General features: G+C 45.8%; 1 protein-coding gene across 9 annotated transcripts in view; it reads left to right on the top strand.

Moving 5' to 3' along the window:
- MED24 (mediator complex subunit 24) overlaps positions 1 to 21,565 on the top strand; it is a 51,297-nt gene extending 29,732 nt beyond the window's left edge. For 3 of the 9 annotated variants that reach the window (XM_081836981.1, XM_081836976.1, XM_081836977.1), the window contains 12 exons: positions 3,303 to 3,340; positions 4,935 to 5,017; positions 5,446 to 5,624; positions 6,200 to 6,299; positions 6,736 to 6,911; positions 7,768 to 8,032; positions 9,328 to 9,509; positions 11,076 to 11,169; positions 13,319 to 13,433; positions 17,121 to 17,201; positions 18,104 to 18,252; positions 20,415 to 21,565. In XM_081836981.1, coding sequence (XP_081693107.1) covers positions 3,303 to 3,340; positions 4,935 to 5,017; positions 5,446 to 5,624; positions 6,200 to 6,299; positions 6,736 to 6,911; positions 7,768 to 8,032; positions 9,328 to 9,509; positions 11,076 to 11,169; positions 13,319 to 13,433; positions 17,121 to 17,201; positions 18,104 to 18,252; positions 20,415 to 20,531 — 1,579 coding nt within the window. In that variant the 3' untranslated portion in view covers positions 20,532 to 21,565. The remainder of the gene's footprint in view (positions 1 to 3,302; positions 3,341 to 4,934; positions 5,018 to 5,445; positions 5,625 to 6,199; positions 6,300 to 6,735; positions 6,912 to 7,767; positions 8,033 to 9,327; positions 9,510 to 11,075; positions 11,170 to 13,318; positions 13,434 to 17,120; positions 17,202 to 18,103; positions 18,253 to 20,414) is intronic. The other 6 variants (XM_081836983.1, XM_081836980.1, XM_081836982.1 and 3 more) reach the window with 4 other exon arrangements.
- The last annotated feature ends 3,379 nt before the right edge of the window (positions 21,566 to 24,944 follow it).

Raw genomic sequence — 24,944 nt, 5'->3', positions numbered from 1 at the left:
AATTACCTGTATTTTTCACTCTATAAGACGCACCAGACCATAAGACGTACCTAGTTTTTGGAGGAATATTAAAAATAATATTCTGAATCTCAGAAGCCAGAACAACAAGAGGGATCGCTGCACAGCGAAAGCAGCGATCCCTCTTGTTGTTCTGGCTTCTGGGATAGCTGCGCAGCCTGCATTCGCTCCATAAGACGCACACACATTTCCCCTTACTTTTTAGGAGGGAAAAAGTGAGTCTTATAGAGTCTTTATTAATAGTAAAATAAAAATAGCAAAATAAAGTGAAGTAAAATAGTAAAAGTATACAGTGGGGTATTAGCTCTGCCCAAGGCATGATGGGGAGCAGCAATGGCTGGGAAAAGATAGACATAACATTTTACAAGGACAGGAAGGGACACCACAGACAGAATAATTGTCACACACAGGAGGAATAAGGATATAGTTTGAACGCTTCACCTATAGATTTATAAATCATTTAATGTGTTAAGATGAGTGGATGTTGTTAATATTACAGTTGTTGTATAACGTGTTGTTATTTTGGATGGAATTTAATTGAGATGAATAAGATTTTGGAACGCAGAAACAAAGTAAATCATCAAAGCATTAGTTCTAGCACATGCGGGAGGCTACCCAAATTTTATAATTTGACATTTGAATGATTGGGATTAGTAATTGTACTATGATTTGGCATTGTTATAATGAGGCTACCATTGGTTTATTGTAATTGAAAACTAATAAAAATTATTGGGGGGGGGAGGTGAAAATAAAGTGAAGTAAAATAGTAAAAAGAAAAGTAGAAAAATAAAATAGAACAGAACAGATAAACAATATGCTCCAAGGCTATAGTCTTACCCAGCCTTGCACTTCCAGTTCTGAACTTGAGAGAATGAAATATTCTGCTGTTGTCATTCAAAAGGAGCTTGCAAGGCTGATGTGCAATGGCTAAAATGCAGTTGAGCATCCATTGGTTGAGTGTGTTGGAAGCTGTACCCTACCTGGCTTCTGTCTACATAGGATTCAGGCTGTTTTTAGATCCGCATCAGCACTTCCAGGCACAGTTCAGTGGGGGGGCCATTGCACAAGGTGTCGGAGTAAAGCGCCCCCAGCTGTTAACAACTTAAATATCACTATCACGTACAAATCGCTCTTGATCTGGAGTTCGTTCTTCCCCTTCCTCCCCCTGTAGAAACAATGAGGCAGATTCTTAGAATTCCCATTTCACATAGATGGGAAACTGAGGTGGTGGCCGAAGCCTCGGTGGCATGGTAGGCTGACCTATCCCATAGCAAGAGCAGCGTGAACAATGTCAAATTAGCAGTTCTCGTTAATGTTTCTCTCCCCAGACATCTTGTGAAACACTTCTCATGACATGACATCACTGCATGTTGTGTTCCTCTGCCCTGGGAGTTGGGAAACTGGAAATACGTGTTGACATGGTGACTTAGGTGTTGTTGGGGCAGCCCTATACAGATCTGCTGCTTTCAATGGCAGCCAGGTGGCTTCCCTAACGTTTAGCCCTGGCCTTGGATCTAAGCCAGTCTATCCTAACAGAACACAGGCACTATATGTATTTTAGCTGTAAGGCTGTTTTGCTTTTCTGAATTCCTGCCAATGACAAGAGATCAACTCCCTGTCTCCATTCCTCTTCTTTTATTCCACAGCCCATCCCCAATTCCATGTACGGCTGCTGCATTTTTTTCTGAACCCATTTGTGTCTTAGCTGAAGGGGCTATTAGGTAGCCGCTCACGAGGCTGTTAAACCTCCCACAAGTGGCTATCTTACAAGCAAACTCAGGCCTTTCTGTACTTGAGCAAATCAAGCAAGATTGTGGGGTGGGGGTGGGGTCTTCTCCCACCCGTTATTAGAAGCAAACAATTCTCCTGCAGGGTAAAGACACATTTGTTTTTGATGTTGCTGCAAGGAGGGGGAACCGGGAGGTGGGGCTGGACTATCTTTCGAGCCATGTGATGGTATATTTCTGTCACAAGACTCCTGTCTGAATAAATCTACTCCACTCCTCCACGTATAAGCCTCAAGCGTGCGAGCTCTAGCGCTGCAGTATAGCTGCTGTGGCCATGTGTAGTCCACACAAGTGTGGAATATGATACCGAGTATGTAATTCGGCATCCTATGTGAGGTTGAAAGCGAAAGGCTGTGCCATACCAGAAAGCAGGGCTTTCTTTCAGCCAAAACTCACTGGAACTGAGTGTGTCTGAGTTGGTGGGTTCTGTCACCTATCTGGCGTGTTCCGGCAGCTCTGTAGCAGTGTGGCACGGTAGTGTGTGGCAGAGGCTGTGGGCGGCACCTCTGTGCGGCAGAGGATGGTGGCATAAGGCTCCGGAACTGGTGGTGAGGCCAATGGGTGAAGAAGAGAACCTTTCTTAGGCGATCCTACCCCTAACAAAAGCTCAACAACTTGGGTGCTCCTCCTAAACAAGTTCCGGCACCTCTTTTATCTAGAAAAAAAGCCCTGCCAGAATGTCAAAATGTTTGCATTATGGGAACTTGGCTTGCTAGATGAGCCACATCTGGGTGGGAAAGGCCTGAATCTTTTCCAAAAGAGTAAAGGCAGACTAAGGCTGCATCCACACTGTATACAGTGGTACCTCAGGTTACAGACGCTTCAGGTTACAGACTCCACTAACCCAGAAATAGTACCTCGGGGTAAGAACTTTACCTCAGGATGAGAACAGAAATCGTGCAGTGGCAGCACGGCGGCAGCGGGAGGCCCCATTAACTAAAGTGGTACCTCAGGTTAAGAACAGTTTCAGGTTAAGAAGGGACCTCCAGAATTAATTAAGTTCTTAACCCGAGATACCACTGTATTCTCAGAGCGTATCTAAAGCAAGCCTCCCCCCCCACCAATACGGGAACTGTAGCTTACCCACAGCAGAGCTACAGTTCCCAGCACCCTTTACAAACTTTAGTTCCCAGGATTCTTTGTGAGAAGAAATGCCAATTAAATGTATAGTGTGTGCACAGCCTAAGAGGAGAAGAATTAGAGGTGGGGAATGGCTAAGAAGGTTTCACCTTGATTAGATTGGTAAAAAGAAGAAAGGATGGGGCAGCACCCAAATTCAAGTCCCACTTGAGATGTGCATTTAGTCTTGCCAATGGGAATGATTGTGACCTACTTTTTAAGTTCGCATTGTGTTTCACACAGCAAGGTGATCAACATTTTAGAAAGCAAATAATAAATACGTGGGGGCAGATACGATACTTGGTTTGGTCCCTTACAAAATAAATGCAGCCTTAGCTCATTTTTTGCCCTTTTCTGTTCCTTCACCTCTCATTTTAGGCTTAATGAACTTACCAAGCACATCAGCGGAGAAGGCTGTAAGTCCCTGTTGTCTTGCTTTATTTCTTTTCTTTTCAGTCTGGTGTTACTGCAGCTCCTTCCTGAGGCTCTAGATTTTTTTGCGTGTTAACTGAAAAGTCTGGAGGGGGTGGGGAAGAGTTGAAAGTGAGCCATGGTGCCTGGCAGCGTAGGCAGTGCCAGCGCAGCATTCCTGATGCAACAAGGGGGGCATTCAAGTTATGACTGGGGTCTCTTTGTCTTTTGGGCTACCACGTGCATCCTCCCGTTTCCCCACCACCCCTGAGAATAGTCACTTTGTGCTGCTTGGTGGGGGACCTCGGCCCTGGGAGGGGAAGGGTTAACTTGCAGCTGTGAGCTTGCCCTCCCTCTCCTCTCCTCTCCCCTTCCTTTCCTCCCCACAGTCCTCTGAGCGCCCATACAGCTCAAGTCCCTTGGATGGAGTGATGTGTGTGAATCCCACTTAACCCAAGATAAGGATTCTGAATGCGTTTTGCATGTGATTAAATGCACAAAAGACCCTCTGACCTTCCACTGGACTGATGGGAAAGGGAGCTCTCTTTAGCCATTGGCAGTTTTTGTTTCCTGCTTGTTCATTTTTCAAGATGTTGAGTGCTTTGAAACTGTTAATCTTGGTCACACCCTCAAAAGGGTTTGATAAAAAGTGAGGAGCTGGAAAGAGGGGCCTGAGTCCGATTTTCATTAGGGATGTCCATTGCTCTGTTCTTGCTGCTTTCTATGATTACTATAAGGCCAATAAATAGATAGGGATGCAGGTGGCGCTGTGGTCTAAACCACTGAGCCTCTTGGGCTTGCCGATCAGAAGGTTGGCGGTTCGAATCCCTGTGACAGGGTGAGTTCTTGTTGCTCTGACCCAGCTCCTGCAAACCTAGCAGTTCGAAAGCACACCTGTGCAAGTAGATAAATAGGTACCGCTGCGGTGGGAAGGTAAACGGCATTTCCATGTGCTCTGGTTTCCATCACGGTGTTCCATTGCGCCAGAAGCATTTTAGTCATGCCAGCCACATGACCCGTAAAGCTGCCTGTGGACAAACGCTGGCTCCCTCAGCCTGAAAGTGAGATGAGCACCGCAACCCCATAGTCGAATTTGACTGGACTTACCCATCCAGGGGGTCCTTTTAAAATAGATAGATAGATACATGTTTTTTGGGGGGGGTGTCATTTATATATGCATGTTTGGAGGAAAGGCAGAGAAGAAAGATGCATGTACCAAAAGCCTAGTCAACAGCACCGTTTTCAAAAGTTGTCTAAAAGAAAGTAAGGTCGTGTCCTGCCGGACTTCTCTTGGCAAGAAGTTCCACAGGGCCAGCCCCAGGCTAAAGGCGCAGTGAAGGCATATGGGCGGAGGGACTGCCAGAAGCGCCCCATCAGAGGCTGTCAGTGATCCATGTGGGACGTAAGGACTCAGGAATGGAAAGAAACAAAAAAACACAGAGCGAGAGAACTCCTCTTTTGTCAGTACAACGAACGAGAATGTAGTTGCAGGGCACTTCTTATGCACCAGATGTCGTTAATGGTCATAATAAATTACTGATATATCTCTTGTTGTTGTTGTGTGAACTTATCATTGTGGGTTTCCTCCCCCTTCTCTAGCCAAAGCGGCGTCAGTCAGAGCGCTTCTCTTCGACATTTCCTTCCTCATGCTGTGCCATGTCGCCCAGACCTATGGCTCTGAGGTAGGGTCTTCTCTACGCTGTACAATATGGGGGCAAGGGAGAGGTAATGGTGGAGGAGAGGTTCTCTGCATAGGCACAGAGATGTAAGTAAAATGGGGTTCTTCTCTGAACACGTGCAGTGTACCTTCCGAGCTTTCCACTCTTCTCCCCTCCACCTGTGAGGAATATTTTTAATTTGCTTTGAGTTTTGTCGTAAGCCACCCTGAGAACTTGGCAACAGGGTGCCATGAAAATGCCATAAATAAACAAATGGGGTGGCCAGAATCCTGAAAGTGAGAGCTTATTCCAGGCACGGGAAACCAGGCCCCATGTTCATGGCCTGCATGTGTTGTCCCTAACCTCTCACTCACTAGGTGGCGCTGTTGCTGTGGTCGAGGGCTTCATGATGTCTCTACCCTGCCCAACCCCTTTGGCCTTCTCTCTTTCAGGTGATCCTTTCTGAAGCTGGTCCACCTGGGGAAGTGCCTTTCTTTGAGACCTGGATGCAGACCTGCATGCCAGAGGAAGGGAAGATCCTCAACCCTGACCACCCTTGCTTCCGGCCCGATTCCACCAAGGTGGAGTCTCTGGTTGCTTTGCTCAACAATTCGTCAGAAATGAAGTTGGTGTAAGTAACTATGCTAGAATAGCTGAGGAATTGGTGTCATAAAAATAGCGGGCTGAAGGTTCCCTTCTCTCCTGAGCGCCAGTTGCTTTCTTCATGCTGCAGGGCTATTCGTTGTTTTCTCTGTCCATGCTGTAGAGCGGATTCCTGAGCCTCGTGGCTCTCGATTTCTTAAAGCAGGTTTCTAGTCCTCATGGTTGAACACAGAGCAGGCAGTCTCAACAGAGCTCTCTGATAGTTAAGATGTGGACTTTCTGTGCATCCCATGCTACTCCTGCCTCCTTCCTTATCCTGTATACATGGTTTCACCAACATTTAAGTTTGGTGCCAACAAAACATGCAAATGGTGCATAATCCTGTTTACTGGGGGAGGGAGAGACTGGCGCTCAGCCCTCTGCCACTTAGAAATCTTTGCTTAGCCCTCACTTTTGAGCTTTTAGCAGGTATCGGTAATACACTTTCAAGAGAAGAGGCGGCGGGTTTGGAATGGGGGGAGGGAATGGCTAATGATCTCCTATATTCCTAACAAGTTTCCCCCTTAATTCTTTCCCTCCCTATATATCTTTGCATCTGAACAGGCAGATGAAATGGCAAGAAGCATGTCTGAGCATCTCTGCTGCTATCTTGGAGATCCTGAACGCTTGGGAGAACGGGGTTCTCACCTTTGAGTCCGTCCAGGTAATGACAGAGAGCAGGCTTTTCTAGTAAGCCTTGTATACAAAGGAGATGTGTTGCTATTCACCTTTTAAAAGCCCACCACCATTCAGAAGCAAAAATCCGAATCGGGAATGGTGCAAAAACATTCTGTGCTGCACCATGCAACAGGGAGGCTGCGTGTTTCTCCCTTCATAGAAAACCTCTCTGAAAAGAGAAAACTGTAGCAACAAACTCACTACACAATCCTGATGATTTGGTTCTTTAGGCTTGTTCTTTCTCTTGCATCGGTACATATGGGATGCATAGAATTGAGAGTTGGAAGTGATCTTAGAACTACTGCTGCATTTGCAGTATGTTTGGTATCTAAACCATCTCTTAATGAATGAAAAGTAAAAATTCTAGAGTCTCAACAGCTGCCTTCTTGCCTTACTTTCCCTCCTCCTCCTCCCTTCCCCAGAAAATCACAGACAACATCAAGGGGAAGGTGTGCAGCATGGCCGTGTGCGCTGTGGCCTGGCTCGTAGCTCACGTCCGTATGCTGGGCTTGGACGAGAGAGAGAAGTCATTGCAGATGATCCGGCAGTTGGCAACTCCCCTGTATGCTGAAAACACCCTGCAGTTCTACAGTGAGAGGCAAGTAAGAGTCTGGGTAGCAGAAAACAGGGTGTTAAGCTAAGGGTTTAAAATGTGGGGTAAAGGCTGCATCTGCAGGGCAGGTTAACCTGCTTGTATTCTGCTTTGTGCCCCTGGTGCGTGTTCTGCTTTTTTGTATGATTTCCATGCTGATATCATGTCTCTCATAAAAAAAACACTGAATTAAGCATCGTGAAAGATCAGATATAACTGGGAGGCGGCCCAGGCTTTTTGCTGCATGAAAAAAAAAGTTTGAATACTCTTTGGTTAAAGCATAGTGCTGCTAACGCCAAGGTTGCAGGTTTGATCCCCTTATGGAACAGCTGCATATTCCTGCAATGAAGGAGGTTGGACTAGATGATCCTCAGGGTCCCTTCCAACTCTACCATTCTGTGATTCTATGGCTTCACAGGCAGTACAGGCAGTGAGCAGTTGATCAGGCTACTCTGGCTACCAGGCTGCACTGCCACTGTTCTTAAGGTGGCCATCCTGGGACAAAAAGAGCATCAGAGGGAACCTGCAATGTGAAGCTGCTGAATTGCCACTCATTCATCTGGGTCTGAATGGAGACAATGGTTTCCTGTCCCAGTGCGAGTGTTAGATTTACACAGCAGCGCTAAGATAATTCTGTTATTCCTCAATCACTGCTGCTATGAAGGGTCATTTTGCAAATATTAAGCTCAGGTCAAAGACTGCTTCAGCACATTCCTTAGAGCCTCAACTCAATGCCTTTAGTTGACGTTGCTTGGAATTTGGGGGCATCAGCAACTTGGAGCTGCCAAAGAAGCCTTGATAAGGATGCAGGTTTAGGGTGGTCATACTTTACCCTTTTTTCTCTCCCCTGCCCCCCGTCCAGAGTGGTGATCATGAGTTCAATCCTTGAGCACATGTGTGCTGATGTCCTGCAGCAGACAGCTGCGAATATCAAGTTCTCAGCCACAGGGGTCGTCACTATGCCCTACTGGAACTTCCTTCCTGCCAAGAAGCCAATCAAAGAGGTGCTGATGGGCATCTTCTCCAAAGTGCTGGAGAAAGGCTGGGTGGACAGCCGCTCCATCCACATCTTCGACACCCTTCTGCACATGGGCGGAGTCTACTGGTTCTGCAACAACCTTGTCAAGGTATAGGGCACATGCGAGTACTGTACTTTTCCAACAGCTAGAAAAAAGACTTCACCTACTGGAGGCATTACGTTGTAAATGGTTTTCCTGAAATTGTTGTGGGTGCCATGCTTTAGTAGAAGATGTGGGTTGTAAATGCTTAATAAATAAGTGGAATAGCTTTGCTTTTCATAAAACAGGTGGTCAAAAGGCTCTGAATATGTTCTGAAAACCCTCACCCACTCTCCTACGAGGCAGAAAAGTTTTCTTTCTGCATTCCCAGTTGGGTGAGGCAAGACTGAAGCAGAGAGAGAGTGGCTTGCCTCTAAGTCACCCAAGGGATTTTCACGATGACGCCATGATTTGCATTCTTGGCCTTACCGTAGCTCATTAGCAGCTACATTCAGCCTAGATGAGGCTACTCGGAATTGCAGTCTCTTGATGCCTGGCCTCAGCTGCATGCCTTCCTATATGCATATTTGAGAAAGACCTGTGAGCTAATTAGGAATAGTCAAGTCACATAATTCTAAGCTCACTTCCCCCCCATTACATTGCCTGTTGTTGTTATTATTATTATTTTATTTATTTATTTATTTATTTATTTATTTATTTATTTATTTACACCCCACCCATATGACTGGGTTGCCCCAGCCACTGTGAACAGCTTCTAACAGAATATAAAAAAGCAAAGAGGAACATCAAACATTAAAACTTCCCAATACAGGGCTGTGTTCAGATGTCTTCAGAACATCTGATGGGAGGGTGTTCCATAGGGCAGGTGCCACTACCGAGAAGGCCCTCTGCCTGGTTCCCTGTAGCTTCACATTTCGCAATGAGGAAGCTTCCAGACAGGCCTCGGAACTGGACCTCATTGTCCAGGCTGAACGATGGAGACAGAGACTAAATGTCGACAGTGATGGACTCAGGTGGAACTGCAGAGCAGACAGTTTCCAAAGGTTCAGGACCATGACAGACACAGCCCTGGGGGTATTTGTAGCTGCATGTAGTGAACTGAATGCCTCCTAAGTATATTCCCTGCTCCTAACCATCTGAGAGGTGGGCTTATGTGGGTCAAAATTATGCCTCTCTCTCTACCTACCCCCTCCACTTCTTTCTGTTGGGGATACTGCAAGAGGAATGTTTAGCTGCACAGTGCTTTTCTATGGAGCTGTTTCTGACCACTGACAAAGCGTGGGCGAGAGAGAGTCTGTGTGAGTTTCTGCCATAGGCTCCCAGAGTAGTTTGGCACTCATGGCATTATATGCTCGTTGCCCCTATCCTCTTGTCACTTTCTGTCGTCCTCTCTTCCCTCCCAGGAGCTGCTGAAAGAGACACGGAAAGAGCACGCAATGCGGGCTGTGGAGTTGCTCTACTCCATTTTCTGCCTGGACATGCAGCAGCTGACGCTCACCCTCCTGGGACACATCCTGCCCAATCTGCTCACAGACTCCTCCAAGTGGCATATGCTGATGGACCCTCCGGGCAAGGCTCTTGCCAAGTAAGAGATGAGCAGACAGGTGTTAATGAACCCCAATTCTGTGCCGGTATGAAATCCACAAGCCAAAACTTGATGTGATGTTAAGGACACGGGTGCCATTTTTTTTGCACAGTTTATTCAGTTTCTGGTTGCCATGAGAAAGGGAAAAATATTGAGTGCTGAAGCTCTGTCTCCAGCTTTCTGGGAATCCTGCATTCAGTAGTTACCAGGTACCAGTGAGGTTACAGGGAACCAGGCAGAGGGCCTTCTCAGTACTGGCGCCTGCCCTGTGGAATGTCCTCCCATCAGATTTCATGGAAATAAGCAACTATCTTACTTTTAAAAGACATCTAATGGCAGGGAAGTTTTTAATATTCATTTGGGAGCCTCCCAGAGTGGCTGGGGAAACCCAGCCAGATGGTAAAGGTAAAGGTATAGGGACCCCAGACCATTAGGTCCAGTCGTGACCGACTCTGGGGTTGCGGTGCTCATCTCGCTCTATTGGCTGAGGGAGCCGGCGTACTAAGCCGCTTCTGGCGAACCAGAGCAGCGCACGGAAACGCCGTTTACCTTCCCGCCGGAGCGGTACTTATTTATCTACTTGCACTTTGACGTGCTTTCGAACTGCTAGGTTGGTAGGAGCTGGGACCGAGCAATGGGAACTCACCCTGACGTGTGGATTTGAACCACCGACCTTCTGATCGGCAAGTCCTAGGCTCTATGGTTTAACCCACAGCGCCACCCACGTCCCAGCCAGATGGGCGGGGTATAAGTAATAAATTATTATTATTGCCCTGTACCCTTTCAAGCCATGAAAACTAGAGTCCTTCCTTCCTTCCTTCCTTCCTTCCTTCCTTCCTTCCTTCCTTCCTTCCTTCCTCCCTTCCTCCCTTCCTCCCTCCCTCCCTCCCTCCCTCCCTCCCTCCCTCTCTTTCTTTCTTTCTTTCTTTCTTTCTTTCTTGTGAAAACATTTTGCTGAGCGCTTTAAAACATGTCTAATAATGATAGCTGAAAGCTAGAAGCAATAAGACACGGGAAGTTAAAAAATGACCACAAATTGCAAATGCTGTTAGAGGCAAGCTTTGGGAATGAAACATGGGAGTCCTTCCAGCCCATCTCCAAGGCCCTCCTAGAACTTCAAAGCTGAATTCCCACAAACACTAACAAGAAACATATTTTTATGCATGAAGGCAGTAAAAATGGCACAGTTTCACAACCCAAATGCAAGCTTCTAGGGTTCACTCCATTAAACCACAAGCTTGGCTTTTCTCATATTGCCCCAGCAATATGTTGTTTCCCCCCATTGAGGCCGCCTTACAAGCTTAGAGTGACATCTTGTGTGCTGGGGTACCAGGGATGATGGGGTCCAGGGAGTGGGGTGGGAGTGGAAGAATGCATTTATTGATGTAAACTTAAGGAGACATTCTCTGATTACTGATCTCCTCCAAATATGATGCTAGTTTCCCTGTACTCCATATACGGTATGAGAATGTCGTGGTTCATGAAAACCATGTAGGAAAAAGCAATAAATAAATAAAAAATCACTTGTCCTTCTTTGGAGCTGATGTATGTTTCTTTTTCCATTAGGCTGTCTGTGTGGTGTGCCTCCAGCTCTTACTCCTCCCACAACAAGGGGCAGACTTCGGCTTGGCAGCGCAAGAGGCACCGAGAAGATATAGAGGTAAACTGCTGTTCCCACAAGGATGTTGGGAAAAGGAAAACAGGCCGCAGTGGATTGATAAGTGCAATTGGAGTGGCTGGATGTGAAGAGGCGAGAGGAATGAATGGGGGAAGGGGAATTGTGCAAAAATGCAAACTTGTACAATTTTCAGTTGTAAAATTTAATTATGATTTTTCATTTTATAAAATTAATCACAGTTTTAAATTGTAAGCTTTGAGATTGTAGCAAAGGAATTGTCTTTTCTTGACCTCTAAGAACATTAGAAACCAGCAACACCTTGTTGGATCAGACCAAGGATTCAAATCAACTAGCGTTTCGTTTCCAGGAACAGCCAGTCGGTTGCCTCCGAGAGGCTCAGAAACAGGGCATGGAAGTGGCAACCTTCCGTTAATTTATGTTCCCAAAATTGAACTGGTATTGAGGTTCTTTGTTGCTACCATGACTAATAGCTGTTTATAGACGTGTCCTTCATGAATTTGTCAATCCTTCAATAAGATGATCTGATTGTGGTTAGCTATCTTCCCCGCCCCCGCCCCCCGCCCCTCTGATACTGTGTAGCATCTTGGACTGCATGCAACCCTATCTAAAACAATTTTGGACTTCAGTTTTCCTTACTTGCTTGCATTAAAAAATATATATGCAGACCCCTGAGATATGAAGCTTTTTATTGATACCAAAGTGACTCCCTATGTTCGCTAAGCTCTTGGGCAGGCATAGGCAACTTGGCCCTCCAGATGTTTTGGGACTACAACTCCCATCATCCCTGACCACTGGTCCTGTTAGCTAGGGATGATGGGAGTTGTAGTCCCAAAACATCTGGAGGGCCGAGTTTGCCTATGCCTGCTCTTGGGAACTTCACCAGTGTCCATGCATCAGATAACGTGGCTCTGCAGTGTTAGAAATTCCAAAAACAATTATTATTAAGTGAGCACACACAGAGAAAAAAAGTTCTGTATGAAAACAAGAGGTGTGGCACACAGGGGAACAGGAAAGTCTTTTTTTTTATCATTCTATCCCTTGCTTTCTTCCTGGATGCTTTTTCAGCTGATCCAGTGAAGGAGAAAAACCATAGTTCAGTAAGAGTATATACTTGGGTTACAGGAGGCCCCAGTTTCAGTCTTCAGCATCTCCTGTAGGGCTGCGAAAGATTTCTGCCTGAATCCTTGAAGAGACACAGCAAGTCAGGGTAGAAAATACTCTGCTAGGTGGACCGACAGTCTGATCTTGGTACAAAGCAAGCTTCCAGGCTGGTGACTGGGAGTGGCTGCTGAGACCATATAACACCAGTCCTGAGAGACCTACATTGGCTCCCAGCACATTTCCGAGCACAAAGTATTGGTGCTGACCTTTAAAGCCCTAAACAGCCTCAGCCCAGTATGTCTGAAGGAGCATCTTCACCCCCCCACCCTTCAGCCTAGACACAGGTCCAGCGCTGAGGGCCTTTTGGTGGTTCCCTCACTGCGAGAAATGAAGCTACAGGGAACTAGGCAGAGGGCCTTCTCGGTGGTTGCACCCACCCTGTGGAATGCCCTCCCATTAAATGTCAAGGAAATAAACAACTATCTGACTTTTAGAAGACATCTGAAGGCAATCCTGTTAAGGGAAGTTTTTAATGTTTGATGTTTTATTGCTTTATTATTATTATTATTCTATTGGGAGCCGCCCAGAGTGGCTGGGGAAACCCAGCCAGATGGGTGAAATATAAATTAATTAAATTATTACTACTACTACTATTATTATTATTCCTGTTTCCGTCAGATCAGTGTGCAAAAGCAGCTTGTCACATTTGCAAATGGAACAGACATTTTACAAACAAGAGGAGGGATAGCATTTCGTTTATGCAATGTGTCACATCCATTGTGGAGTAGCTTAGCCCTGTGAGGTAGGTTAGAACTGGAGTTTGAATTGTTCAGTTCAGTCTCAGGCATCACACTACAATGGCTCTCTGGCACCTCTACTTCCTTCTTTTAAATATGTTGATGAGAAATGGAGTATGTGAATCATCCTTTTTTTTGAGAGAGGCAAAGGTGAGACAGTACAAGTCCATACATGAATGACAAAATCAGGACCAGACTGCCTGCCTTATTCATGGTTGTGTATATCAGTAACCGTGATGGACTCTTTTCTGTCCTTTCGGTTCCTCTTCCAGGATTACACCAGTCTCTTCCCGTTGGATGATACCCAGCCTTCCAAACTGATGCGCCTGCTCAGCTCCAATGAGGAAGACACCAGCATCCTGTCTAGCCCCAGTAAGTGGAATCATGGTGAGAAAGCTTTTCCTGGAATTAATATGAGTCCAGACAGGCTCCCTGGAAAAGACTGGCCAATCTTGAATCCATTCTAAACCTGACTAAAGCTCATTCCACTTCCTCTCTCTCTCCTTTTAATCGCGTCAAAACAACAACTTCTCTCCATCTAGGAGGATTCAGATTAGATGGATCTATTTAAAACATTTAATATTTTGCTTTTTTTTAAAAAAAAGTTATTTATTGTGAACTGTGCTTCCTCCAAGATAATAAGTAAATAGGTATAAGCCACAGGGAATGAATGTGGGGGTTACTTTGTTTGCTTCGGGGAAAATTTAGGTGTGCTGTTTGGAATGGGTGGAGGCGTCAGAGCTCAATGTAGATCACGTGCCAATGCAGCTCCTCAGCTATCTAGCAATTCTGGCCCTTATTGGAGGCTTCTACACATCATTTTGATTTGTAACTGTGCCCCCGAGAGGGTATGCTACCAGAAGCAAGTACAGTGGTGCCCCGCAAGACGCCTCGGAAGACGAAAAGCTCGCTAGACGAAGGAGTTTTTCGTTTTCTTAGCCGCTTCGCAAGACGCATCTCCCTATGGGCTTGCTTCGCAAAACGAAGCTTGCCCCGCAAGCTCCGGGGATAGCGGGGAAGCGCAGTGCGTCTTCCCCGCTGTCCCCGGACCTCTTTTGAAGCAAGGGGCGGCGGGGAGAAGATCGCTTTTCCCCGTTGCCAGCCCCGCAATCTCCGGGGACAGAGGGGAAGACGAAGGAGTTTTTCGTTTTCTTAGCCGCTTCGCAAGATGCATCTCCCTATGGGCTTGCTTCGCAAAACGAAGCTTGCCCCGCAAGCTCCGGGGATAGCGGGGAAGCGCAGTGCATCTTCCCCGCTGTCCCCGGACCCCTTTTGAACCAAGGGGCGGCAACGGGGAGAAGCGATCTTCTCCCCTCCACCCCTTGCTTCAAAAGAGGGGACAGTGGGGAAGGCACGCGCCTTCCCCTCTCTCCCCGGAGATTGCGGGGCAGGCAACGGGGAGAAGCAATCTTCTCCCCGCCGCCCCTTGCTTTAAACAGGTCCAGGGACAGAGGGGAAGGCGCGCGGCGCTTCCCCTCTGTCCCTGGACGGTCTCCATAGGAACGCATTGATTGATTTTCAATGCATTCCTATGGGAAACCATGCTTCGCAAGAAGAAAAACTCGCAAGAAGAAAAAACTTGCGGAACGAATTAATTTCGTCTTGCGAGGCACCACTGTAAAGGTAAAGTTTCCTACCTTGCTCACTTTTTAAAAGTTAAGGATAGCGGTGCGGCACAGAACACTGTCGGCAGTGGAAGTGTCCAAAACAGAGTCTGGCTCAGTGTAGGCATCCAACTCGGATGGAAGAATCTCTTGATATGAAGGAAGACATGGCGCAGGAAATAAAAACCAAAAACTACTAGATGGAAGGAAGACAAAAGTCCCTGCCAGAGAAGAATGGCAGGTTACGTTGATGGATTATGCTGAAATGGCAAAAATGACCGGAAGAAATCAGAAATCAGGAAGACCAAAATTTCAATAAGGAATGGGGGAAATGTATAATTTATCTGAAATTGTGTAAACAGCTAAAATCATTAGTAGGATGGAATAGCACTTGTAGTTTAATGTTGAGTTTTGGATATAATGGAGATGTAAAAGGTTTGGGTTATTATAAAAGATGCAGGAGGAAATGGTTAACACAAGGACCCACAAAGGGGAGGAAGGAAGTTCAGGAGTTTCTTTGGAATCTTGTTTTTATGTTGGTTGCTGGACTGTAAGACTTTAAACTGAAAAACTAAATATTTTTTTAAAACTAAAAACTACTTAGAAAGAACTGAGACCTGGGTGGGCTGTGTCCAGGAGGAGCTGTAAAAGCTAGGAAAAGGTGCTTCATGCCACAAATACCATTTGGGCTTTCTGTGTTCTGGGGGACCAAGAGCCACATGCAAAGAGAAAGGCCACTGTCCTATGCAGCTCCAGTTATCAGCTCACAGATGAGAACCAGGAGATCAAATGATCAGTAACTTTGTCCGCAGGGGAAACTGGTGTCCTCTTGTTTGTGGATATGGAGAACATCACTGCTCATCACCTTGGATTCTTGCCCAGTGATTCAGCGATCTTGTTTTTGTATATTTCCATTGCTCTCGAGGCCTGTGATTTCCCTTTATTTCGTTATCCTTTTGTTGTGGTTTTACTTTTGTCTACATAACAATGCAATTGGGGAGTTTTCTCTCCCTAATTCCTCCTGTCATAGCAGTGATTTGGCACACCCGTGTTTCCTCTCTGATTTGCATACGAGATTATTTACAACCAAGCCTCTATCCTTCATCCAGCTATGAATCAGAGGGAGTGTTGGAATTTAACTTCCTTTCTTGCGGCGTTATTGCATCTGATTCCACTCTCAGGGCAATTCCATGGCAGAATTGTGGAAATGGATAGAGAAGGTCTGTGAAACCCACCATCCAAGGCTGGACTGCTTAGCTTTTAAACACTTGGTGGTGCAGTTGATTTTGTAGCATATCTTTGTACATTCCTCAGTTATGCCATGTAGAAGAAGATCTGGGCTCAATTGGCACTGGATTTAACAGTTGACCAATCTCTGTGTTCATTTCTTCTTAAAAAAAGAAGTTTCTAATCCTCTTGGGATATTTGCAGTAGGTACTCAATCACACCTTGTTCATTTTTTAGTGTTCTAACATGCAATGTGGTAAGATGAAGTTAAATCTTTACATTTATATAGTGCAGGGGTGGGGAACTGGTTATAACTAGCGGGCCAGATCATTCTCCCTCTCTCTACCAACAGCCAGGTCCACATTTGACAAGTGGGCAGGGCCACCACCTGTCATTCATCTGACATCACACAATGACATCAAGTGACCCTTATTTGCCCACATGGTTTGAAATCAATGTGCTGGCAGAGGGATAGCCTTCAAAGTGCCAGTGATTAACTGATCTTCAGATCTTGGGAATCCCCTTGTAAACTGCTCTGGAAGACCAGATGACCTTGCTGGTTCTTGACAAACTCTTCACAGGACTCGATGATCAGTTGATTCTTGAATGTTGCAAAGCCCTGTGCACAGGGCTTTGCTGGTGCCACCAATCAGCTGATCGCCAATCCTGCAAACCCCCATTTGGCCTGAGCCAGGTCTTTATGCATCCCATACCTGACATCAGGCATAGGGCAGGTGTGCAGGGCTTGTCCAAAACGGCCTCACAGAACAAATTGGGGGCAGTGGGCTGGCAAAGCCTAATTATGCCTGCAGGCTGGAGCTTCCCCACCCCTGACAGACTGCTTCCATACGCCCAAATTCTTTCACTTACATTTCTATGTTGTAATCCTTCCAGTAGTCGTGCATAGTAGGTCAGTGCTGTTATCCCCATATTGCAGATGCGGGGCTATTGCCCGAGAGAAAATGGCTTGAGGCCTTTTAGAGGTAACACTTGGAAATACTAAATTGTGGTGCTGTTAGTTTAGTGTAATGTTGTTGAACATTAGGATGGTGATCCAACATGATCAAAGTGACTTGCCAGAAACCTGCTGCTGCTGCCATCTTGTCACCCCAAGCCCCTCAGGCAACCATTAGAAAAGGGAAGGAAGGTCCAATTCAAAGGCATTTCCTGTTTGGGACACAAGTAGTTAACCTTGCATGCTGAGGTACCATTCACCAAACTCTGGTATGTTCTCTACTTTCAGCAGACCGCACGATGAGCACTTCGCTGTCCGCCTCACAGCTGCACACAGTCAGCATGAGAGATCCTCTCAACAGAGTTCTAGGTAAGCCTCTTCAGTCCTGCCTAAGTGGAGGGGAAAGTTATAGAAGCAGGCCAGGCACCCAGCTGTGGGGCTTCATTTGATGATCACTAGGGGCTCAGCTGTGAAGCCTGCTTTTGAACGTTTCATGGAATGATAGAGGCGGAAGGGGTCTTTGAAGTCATCTAGTCCAACCCCTCCTTTATCAATGCATGATCTGTGGTGTAGAATAAAACGACGACATCCCTGCCAGGTGGTCATCTAGACTTCGCTTAAATCAAAGCAGGGGAACCTATCCCCTCCTGAGGCAGTCTGTTCCACTGTCAGGCAGCACTATGTTAAATCTCTCCAGTACCATAAACTCCCTGCTTGGTGGCCTTGGGCAAGCCACAGCCTGCCGGCGTGCGGTTACTGATGTTGGCATAAACTGAATCTGGGATCTTGTGGCTGCCAAACGAAAACCTGTTGGAGATATAACTGCAACAATAGCACTTTGTGGGGTTCTTGTAAGGATCACAGAGAAAAGATGCACTTGAAATTCTTTCTATAGATATAGATGCATGTGTGTATGGTGAATATTACTATTAACATTATTACAGTCGTATCTTGGAAGTCGAATGGAATTCGTTCCGGAAGTCCGTTCGACTTTCAAAGCATTCAACTTCCAAAGCGCAGCTTCTGATTGGCTGCAGGAAGCTCCTGCAGCCAATCGGAAGCCACAGAAGCCCCATTGGACGTTCAGCTTCCAAAAGAACGTTTGGAAACCAGAACAGTCACTTCCGGGTTTCGATCATTCAGGAGCCAAAATGTTTGAGAAGTAGGGTGTTCGAAAACCAGAGTATGACTGTATTTTTAAAAACTGAAAAGGCCTCAAAATAGGGGTTTAGAGGAGACAATGCTTAGTTTCTCCCTCTTCTGCTCCCCAGCCAACCTCTTCCTGCTGATTTCTTCCATCTTGGGAGCCAAGACAGCCGGGACACACACACAGTTTGTTCAGTGGTTCATGGAGGAGTGCGTAGACTGCTTGGAGCAAGGAAGCCGTGGCAGCATCCTCCAGTTCATGCCCTTCACCATGGTGAGCGACTCCCATTTTCCTCTTGAAGATTTCTGTAGTCTCTCTTTGGGCTCTTGGTCCATTGCTGCTCTCTAGGAAAGCTTTTGGCTTATAGGGGGTTGCAGGCAGACTTCTTCCATGTGACCTGAGTAAAGGCCCATTCCCTGCAGTTTTGCTCACTCAGAAGTCACAATTCAGCATGGCCCCTGGAAAGTAAGGAATCATTAAGGGAAGCCACCTCCATACCTTTGGGTGTCCTATTTTAGCCCCTTGAACTTCTGAGCCGTGTGGAAAGAACTGTCACCTGGATCTCGGTCCTAGTTGGTTCTTTGCACTTCAGAGTTCAGTTTTGGATGAATTTAACAGATAGAGAACCACGTAATGTTAGGGGTGCTTGCTTCCAAAGTGGCTAAACAGTGCTGTACAAAACATGTGGGTTTTGTGTGTGGCGACGCTGCACTATATGCCAGCAAAAGTGTTTCTATGAGCTAGGTGTGGGGGGTGGGGATGCCTTCTAAGTACCCAACAGTCATATGACCTGGCCCAGAAAGGCACAAGCAAATCTTCCCTTTGCAGTTCCCCAATGCATGTAGACCAGTCTTCTCCAACTTGGTGCCCTCCAGATGTTGCTGGACTGCAGCTCCTATCTTCCCTTACCATTGGCATTGTTGGCTGAGACTGGTGGGAGACATAGTATAGAACATCTGGAGAGCACCAGATGGAGGAAGGCTGGTACAGATGATCCATATGAATCCTAAGAGTTCAAGTCTCTGGTTCTCTGTTGTTAGGAAAGGCAAACACTAGAGGGAGTCTGTTGGCAGGAATTGACAGCTCCAGAGACAATGACAGAGGAGTAAGTGAGGGTCACCCTAAGCTGCAATCCTGTGTACAGTTAATTGGTGTAAAGCCCATTGAACATAGTGGAACTTAACTGCTTGCATAGAAATGTACTGTTAAACACATGTCTTAGGTTGAGAGAACATAATTGATCCCTTTCTCTGACTTGTACATGCCCATACCTTCCTCTTTGAAGAAACACTAGAGATGTGAGTTTTGCAGAAATATGAAGGTGGGAATCGTCCCCAGCTTTTGATGGTGTCTGTTGTGTGCATGTAAAACTACATTTTTAAAGCTTTATTGAGTTTGCACATTACAGAATGTTAGGGTTGATATAGAATGTAATCCTGCAGACTTTTCAAAACCAACCAAATCATGTGTATAGAAAAACAGTTGGGAGGGAACAATTGTTGAAAGGAACATAATAATAATAGTAACTGTTGTCATTATTATATTTAAAAGCATCCTTTTAGTCTTTAAACCAGGGCTCAGGAACCTGCGGTCTTCCACCTCCCATCAGCTCCAGCCAGCGTGCCTGATTGGGGATGATGGGACTTGTAATCCATCAACAGAAGACCACCAAGTTCCTGCTCCTGGTTTAGACTCAAGCTGAACTTCTGCTGTACTTGTTATTCTGCTTTACCTGTTATTCCACTTTGAGCATAACAGGTAAGGTTCCAGTATCTCCTCAGCTACTGTTAATCCTGTGCTGGGAGTGCCTAGGCCAGAAGGTATAAATTCTCAATCTCAACCTCTTCTTAAAGGGAAAAAGATCTCATGGGGAAATCTACTCCCTCACCACCCTGGAATTTCCAGCTTCCTCAGCATCCAAAAGACTCTGGGAAAAGAGGGTTGTGTAAAGGCCAAATAAAGTTTTTCATGCCTTGAGGAAAAGCAGAAAGGAAGAAGCCCAGGCCAGGGAGTTTAGGTCATCAGCTCCTGAACAAACTTCCAGTAGCCTGAGATACGCCTGCTGTTCTCTTGTAACTCTCCTTATCCCCTGTATTTCAAATTTGTTTACTGCCCAGAATGCCTTGGCAGAAAGACAATAAAAAAATTTTATTGACCTTTTGTAGCTATTTATAGCTTACAAATCCATGAATCATGCCCATGTCTGCTAATATTTACAAGTGCAGTAAATAAATATAAACACCCCTACACGCGGTATGAGACACAGTGCATCTGGACCAGTGCCACAAGCTCTCTTGGGTTGTTGCTTTGCCATGGAGGGAAATGGGTTGCGTCAAAGAGGAACCTACACTACACCCCAGAGCTCACTCTGCTAGCATCTACTTGCCACTGGCATGTCTTCCTTGACCTCTTTCCCCTTCTTTACTTCTGGGCAGGTGTCGGAGTTGGTGAAAGCATCCACCATGTCTAGCCCAAGAATTGTGCTGGCCATCACGGATCTCAGCTTGCCTCTGGGACGCAGGGTGGCAGCCAAAGCCATCGCTGCCTTATGAGCATCCCGTGGGGCTTGCTGCGGGTGAGACGGGGAACCCTAAGAGCAAAATCCCACCGATGGGATAATGGAGAACACTCTCTGTTCCAAGGAAGCTGCCACGTGGCGTGCGTTGAATTGTGTACATGCTCTACAGAAGTGAGCATTGCTGTGATGAGAAAATACGCCAGGGCAGACCCCTGAGTCGGTTTCCAAGGCATCTCAAGAGTGTCCTTCCAGTTGGTTTGGAGTCCCCATGGTTGCCATCCCAGCTTTTCCAGGGGTCCTTGGCATTCCAAGTCTTTCAAGCCACACTTCCACTTCTCACACCTGTGACGTCTGAATGTGTCCATCAGTTTTTGCTAATACTCCCCCCCGCTCTTTTGTTTATCTTGTTTTATAAATGCCTGGGTGTATCTTTTTCTCTTTAACGGTCAAATACTTGAACAAAGCTACATTTACAAGCAGCACATCCCATTACAAGGTGTCTCAGAAGTGCCATGGTTTTTGATATTTTAGCAGTATGTTTAAAAAAGTTACAGAAATCATTATGAAAACAGCTATATTCTTTTTTATATATGTATGTATATGTATATATAGTTTTTATTCATTTTCAACAATATAGCAGTTTATCAATGTATAACATGTATTCTCAATCTAAAAAATACAAAAACAAATTTTAAAAGTTTCTGATCAAGACATCGTTATAATTACATTCAACAATTTTCTAATTAGGTCCATTATGTTTCAGCATGGAAAAAAGCCAGCCTGGTCTGGGGCAACCAGTTTGTATAATAAGTGTTTTATATGATTGGCTAGCACAGAGGTAAATATCTTGTAATCTTGATTTATCAAATAGCTTTATTCTATACCACTATTTTCCTCTTCAGGAATATAAAGGCTGAATTTTGCAAACAGGAGAATGTTGACAATCCTATATGCTTCCCCTCCTTGTCTTTGTGTATATAAGTTTAGACAATTTCAGTTGCTTTTTTGTATAAATACTGGGGAGAATCCTTATTGTCGCCTCTTAATAAATTCATATGGTGAAACACAGAGCTATGTTTATCCCCTGGTTCCATGATCATACCTTGGAAGCAGAGAGTTTGGGATTGCACACATAACTGAACATCCTGGGAATCTCAGCAAATTTCTAATCATTATGGATGCAAAAACAGGCTTTGAAAAGGAGGCTGTTTTTGGTGGGAATCCCAGGAGGTTAGATAGGATAGTGTTGAGCAGGGCCCCCAACCTCATTTTATTTCGCCCTCAGCACGTTAAAATTAACAGGGAGTCTTGCGTTAGCTTTATTACGGAGCCTACCATCGAGAAAATCTTATACCATATTAAATTTGTTAGTCTTTAAGATGCCACTAGACTTTGATTTTTCTGCTACAGCAGCCTAACCTGGTTACCCTTCTGGAAAAATGTTTGCCTTAAAATTGGTTGCCTTTACAGTCCTGATCTAGGATTGCTGTAGATGAGGAAGTGCCACTAACGCCTATGGTTTCCTGGAAATTCCAGAATTTGTGAATGTGATCACTCATTGTAAACAATTTGTCTTATTTTATTGCACCCATGAGTAATAGGCAGTTCATCCTGCAGTCCTTCTGATCCTTGTGACAAGGTCAAGGAGTGGTGGGTTTTTTTAAAATTACCTTTGGAATTGTTTCCTTGCAATATACCGTGGAAGACATGGTGAGGATCATTAAGGAGATAGCTGTAAAGATTATTGCGACCACCAGTTGAGTTCTTTGTGACATAGCTTGAACCTGCCTCCCAGTGTGTAGCAGATTGCGTTTGAGTTCTAACAAGTTGGACATGGGATGTCAGAGAGCTGGGTGGCTTACAAATTGGGGAAGAAGAGTCTGACCAACAGACTCTGCCAGAGGCTTCGTGTCATGCACTTATATGCCACACAGCCGGGACAGTTTGCTCATGAAAGTGGTGGGGTTGGTGATCTAGAACCCAACCATTCATGCTGGGTGAAACTCAAAAGCCGAAAACAGTAAGACTTTGTGATGACATTGGCCCCACCCTACTTCCACACGCATTGTAGGGTGGCATCATCCTGGCAAAACTGCAGCCATGTCAGATAGACTCCCACCTAGCCTCAAGCAACTTGTGGGTGGAGGGAAAAGTTGTCCAGAATCCATTCATGGAGATGAATGGGCTTTGCTCATTTGGTGGGGGTGGAATTCAATTGTCCCAGTTCTGTAAGGAAGTGGTTTTCCCTTCAGATCAAAACTGGTTAATTAAGTGTGTACAGAAGAAATATGGGCAGGAAATTCAAGCAAGTGAATGAAGCTGTAGTTGCTTGGTGAAGGTGCATGAAAACCCCTGCCCACTGAACGGTCCAACCTGAGGGATGGGGTGACAGTTCCTTCCCACCACAAGTACCATTCCTGTCCTGAGCCAATATTTGTTTGCTAAAAGCAGTGTCAGTGCAGACGGGCCGAAAAGAGTATCTTGTGAAACTTATTCCGACACTTCCAGCTAACGTCCAAAGCATCAGACTCCGGCTGCTTCGCCTGCAGAAAGATGTTGCAGGGGGCTTAATATTTAGTTATGTTCTCTACAGCCAGTGGAGAGCCAGTGTGGTGTAGTGGTTAAGAGCGGTAGTCTCGTAATCTGGTGAACCGGGTTTGATTCCCTGCTCCTCCACATGCAGCTGCTGGGTGACCTTGGGCCAGTCACACTTCTCGGAAGTCTCTCAGCCCCACTCACCTCACAGAGTGTTTGTTGTGGGGGAGGAAGGGAAAGGAGAATGTTAGCCGCTTTGAGACTCCTGAAGGGGAGTGAAAGGCGGGATATCAAATCCAAACTCTTCTTCTTCTTCTTCTACAGCCATGGCAGGCACTGCAACCTGCCCCCAAAGGCGCATTCCTCCATTGTCTCCTGAAACGGACCGATGAAAGCTACATATTACCTATCTATATGAATGCATCCATATAGCCCACAGTCTAAAGTGATACAATCCATTCTGCCACCTCATTCCTTCCTCACTGTGCTGCATGTGTAGACCAAGCCTGAGCTGGATGCACATCTAAAACTTGCGCATGTTCCCACAGCTAAGATGCCAAATCATCACACTGGACATAACCCACAGGCATGGAAAGAAGAGTCACTCATGCGTTCTCTTTTCCCCACCCTGCCCTCTGTCCTTCTGTATGAGAGCCAAATATTATTGGGGCTGAGTCTAATGATATGTTTAGTGGTTCAGAAGTCCCTGATACCTTATAGGGAGGGGGGCTAGGGAAATTCCCAGGATCTTCAGTAAGCCCTTCCTGGTCTCCCATTGGATCCAGTAATATCTGAGTGTAATTTACAGGTATTCCTAAAGCCGTTTCATTCAGGATATCCTGGGTGTCATAGCAGCTCTTGCACATTTGCATCAAGAGTTTCCCAATATGAATCATGAAACCGCAGAGAGTGAGGCATTCTGGACACTAGCAGGACCTAAGCATGAGGTAAGGAAACCTCGCCACCTGCAAGCCATGCTTGTGGGAATTGCCTGTGATGTACAAAGAAGACGGCAAAGGAAAAACTGGAAACGAGCAGGGTTTCCAATCAGATTCTAGACTATTTGTTTGGCTGGCGCATGGCAACACCCCCATGTCTCAATCACACACAGGCACACAGCCAGCGCACAGCTAGCCTGAAAGAGATTGCCAACCAATCGCTGCAAACTGGACTCTGCTGATATGTAGTCCATACAAATTTTAATGGGAATTGTGATCTGAACTCGGTAGGATGGTCAGCCTTTTGCCTGGTTGGCTTGGTGAAACATGTAAAAGGGACCCTTGTGGATTTGGATTTGATCCTGTTCTTGGAGTCTGAGTTATGTTTCCTTCCTGTTTGGCTGGATGAGGAAGCAACAACTGACCCCAGATCATCGTCCAGAACACTGTTGGTTGCCAGGATTTGCACTGGAGCAAGTACGCATGAAATAAATCTCAGGGTGACTCAAAGTAAAGTGGTTACACTCTGTATTGGAGAGTGCTTATGTCTGTTTTCCCCCCCTTCTTATTTCCTGTGAACAAGATATAAATAGCAGCATGAGTGGTCGTCCAATTCTTATGTAACCCCCTAGAGTTGGAGTGACTTCTTCAAAACGAAAGAGTGGGCCATAAATCCCACAGCCCAGGGAGAGGATGATCAAGGTCTATTGCCTGTGACAGCAGTTGATTGACGTTGGTAGAGCAAGGGACTACAGAGGCCATAGTTGTAAATCTAGGGAGTTGAAATATGATGGAGGCCTTTGGCATGCGGAAAGTACGTCTGCAAAGCCTAGGCTCTAGCATGACAGGGTGTGATAAGAATGTGAAAAGAACATAGCCCAAATGAAGCGAACTACCAGCCCCTCTCTCTCCCCCAGCTTCCTGTTAGAGACTGCAGTGGCCCAACAGCAGAAGTGCATAGCCTGTGGGCTGTA

This window comes from Podarcis erhardii (genome assembly GCF_964252035.2).
Source record: "Podarcis erhardii genome assembly, chromosome: 13".
NCBI classification, from domain to species: domain Eukaryota; kingdom Metazoa; phylum Chordata; class Lepidosauria; order Squamata; family Lacertidae; genus Podarcis; species Podarcis erhardii.
This window is presented reverse-complemented; position numbering and strand designations above follow the sequence as displayed.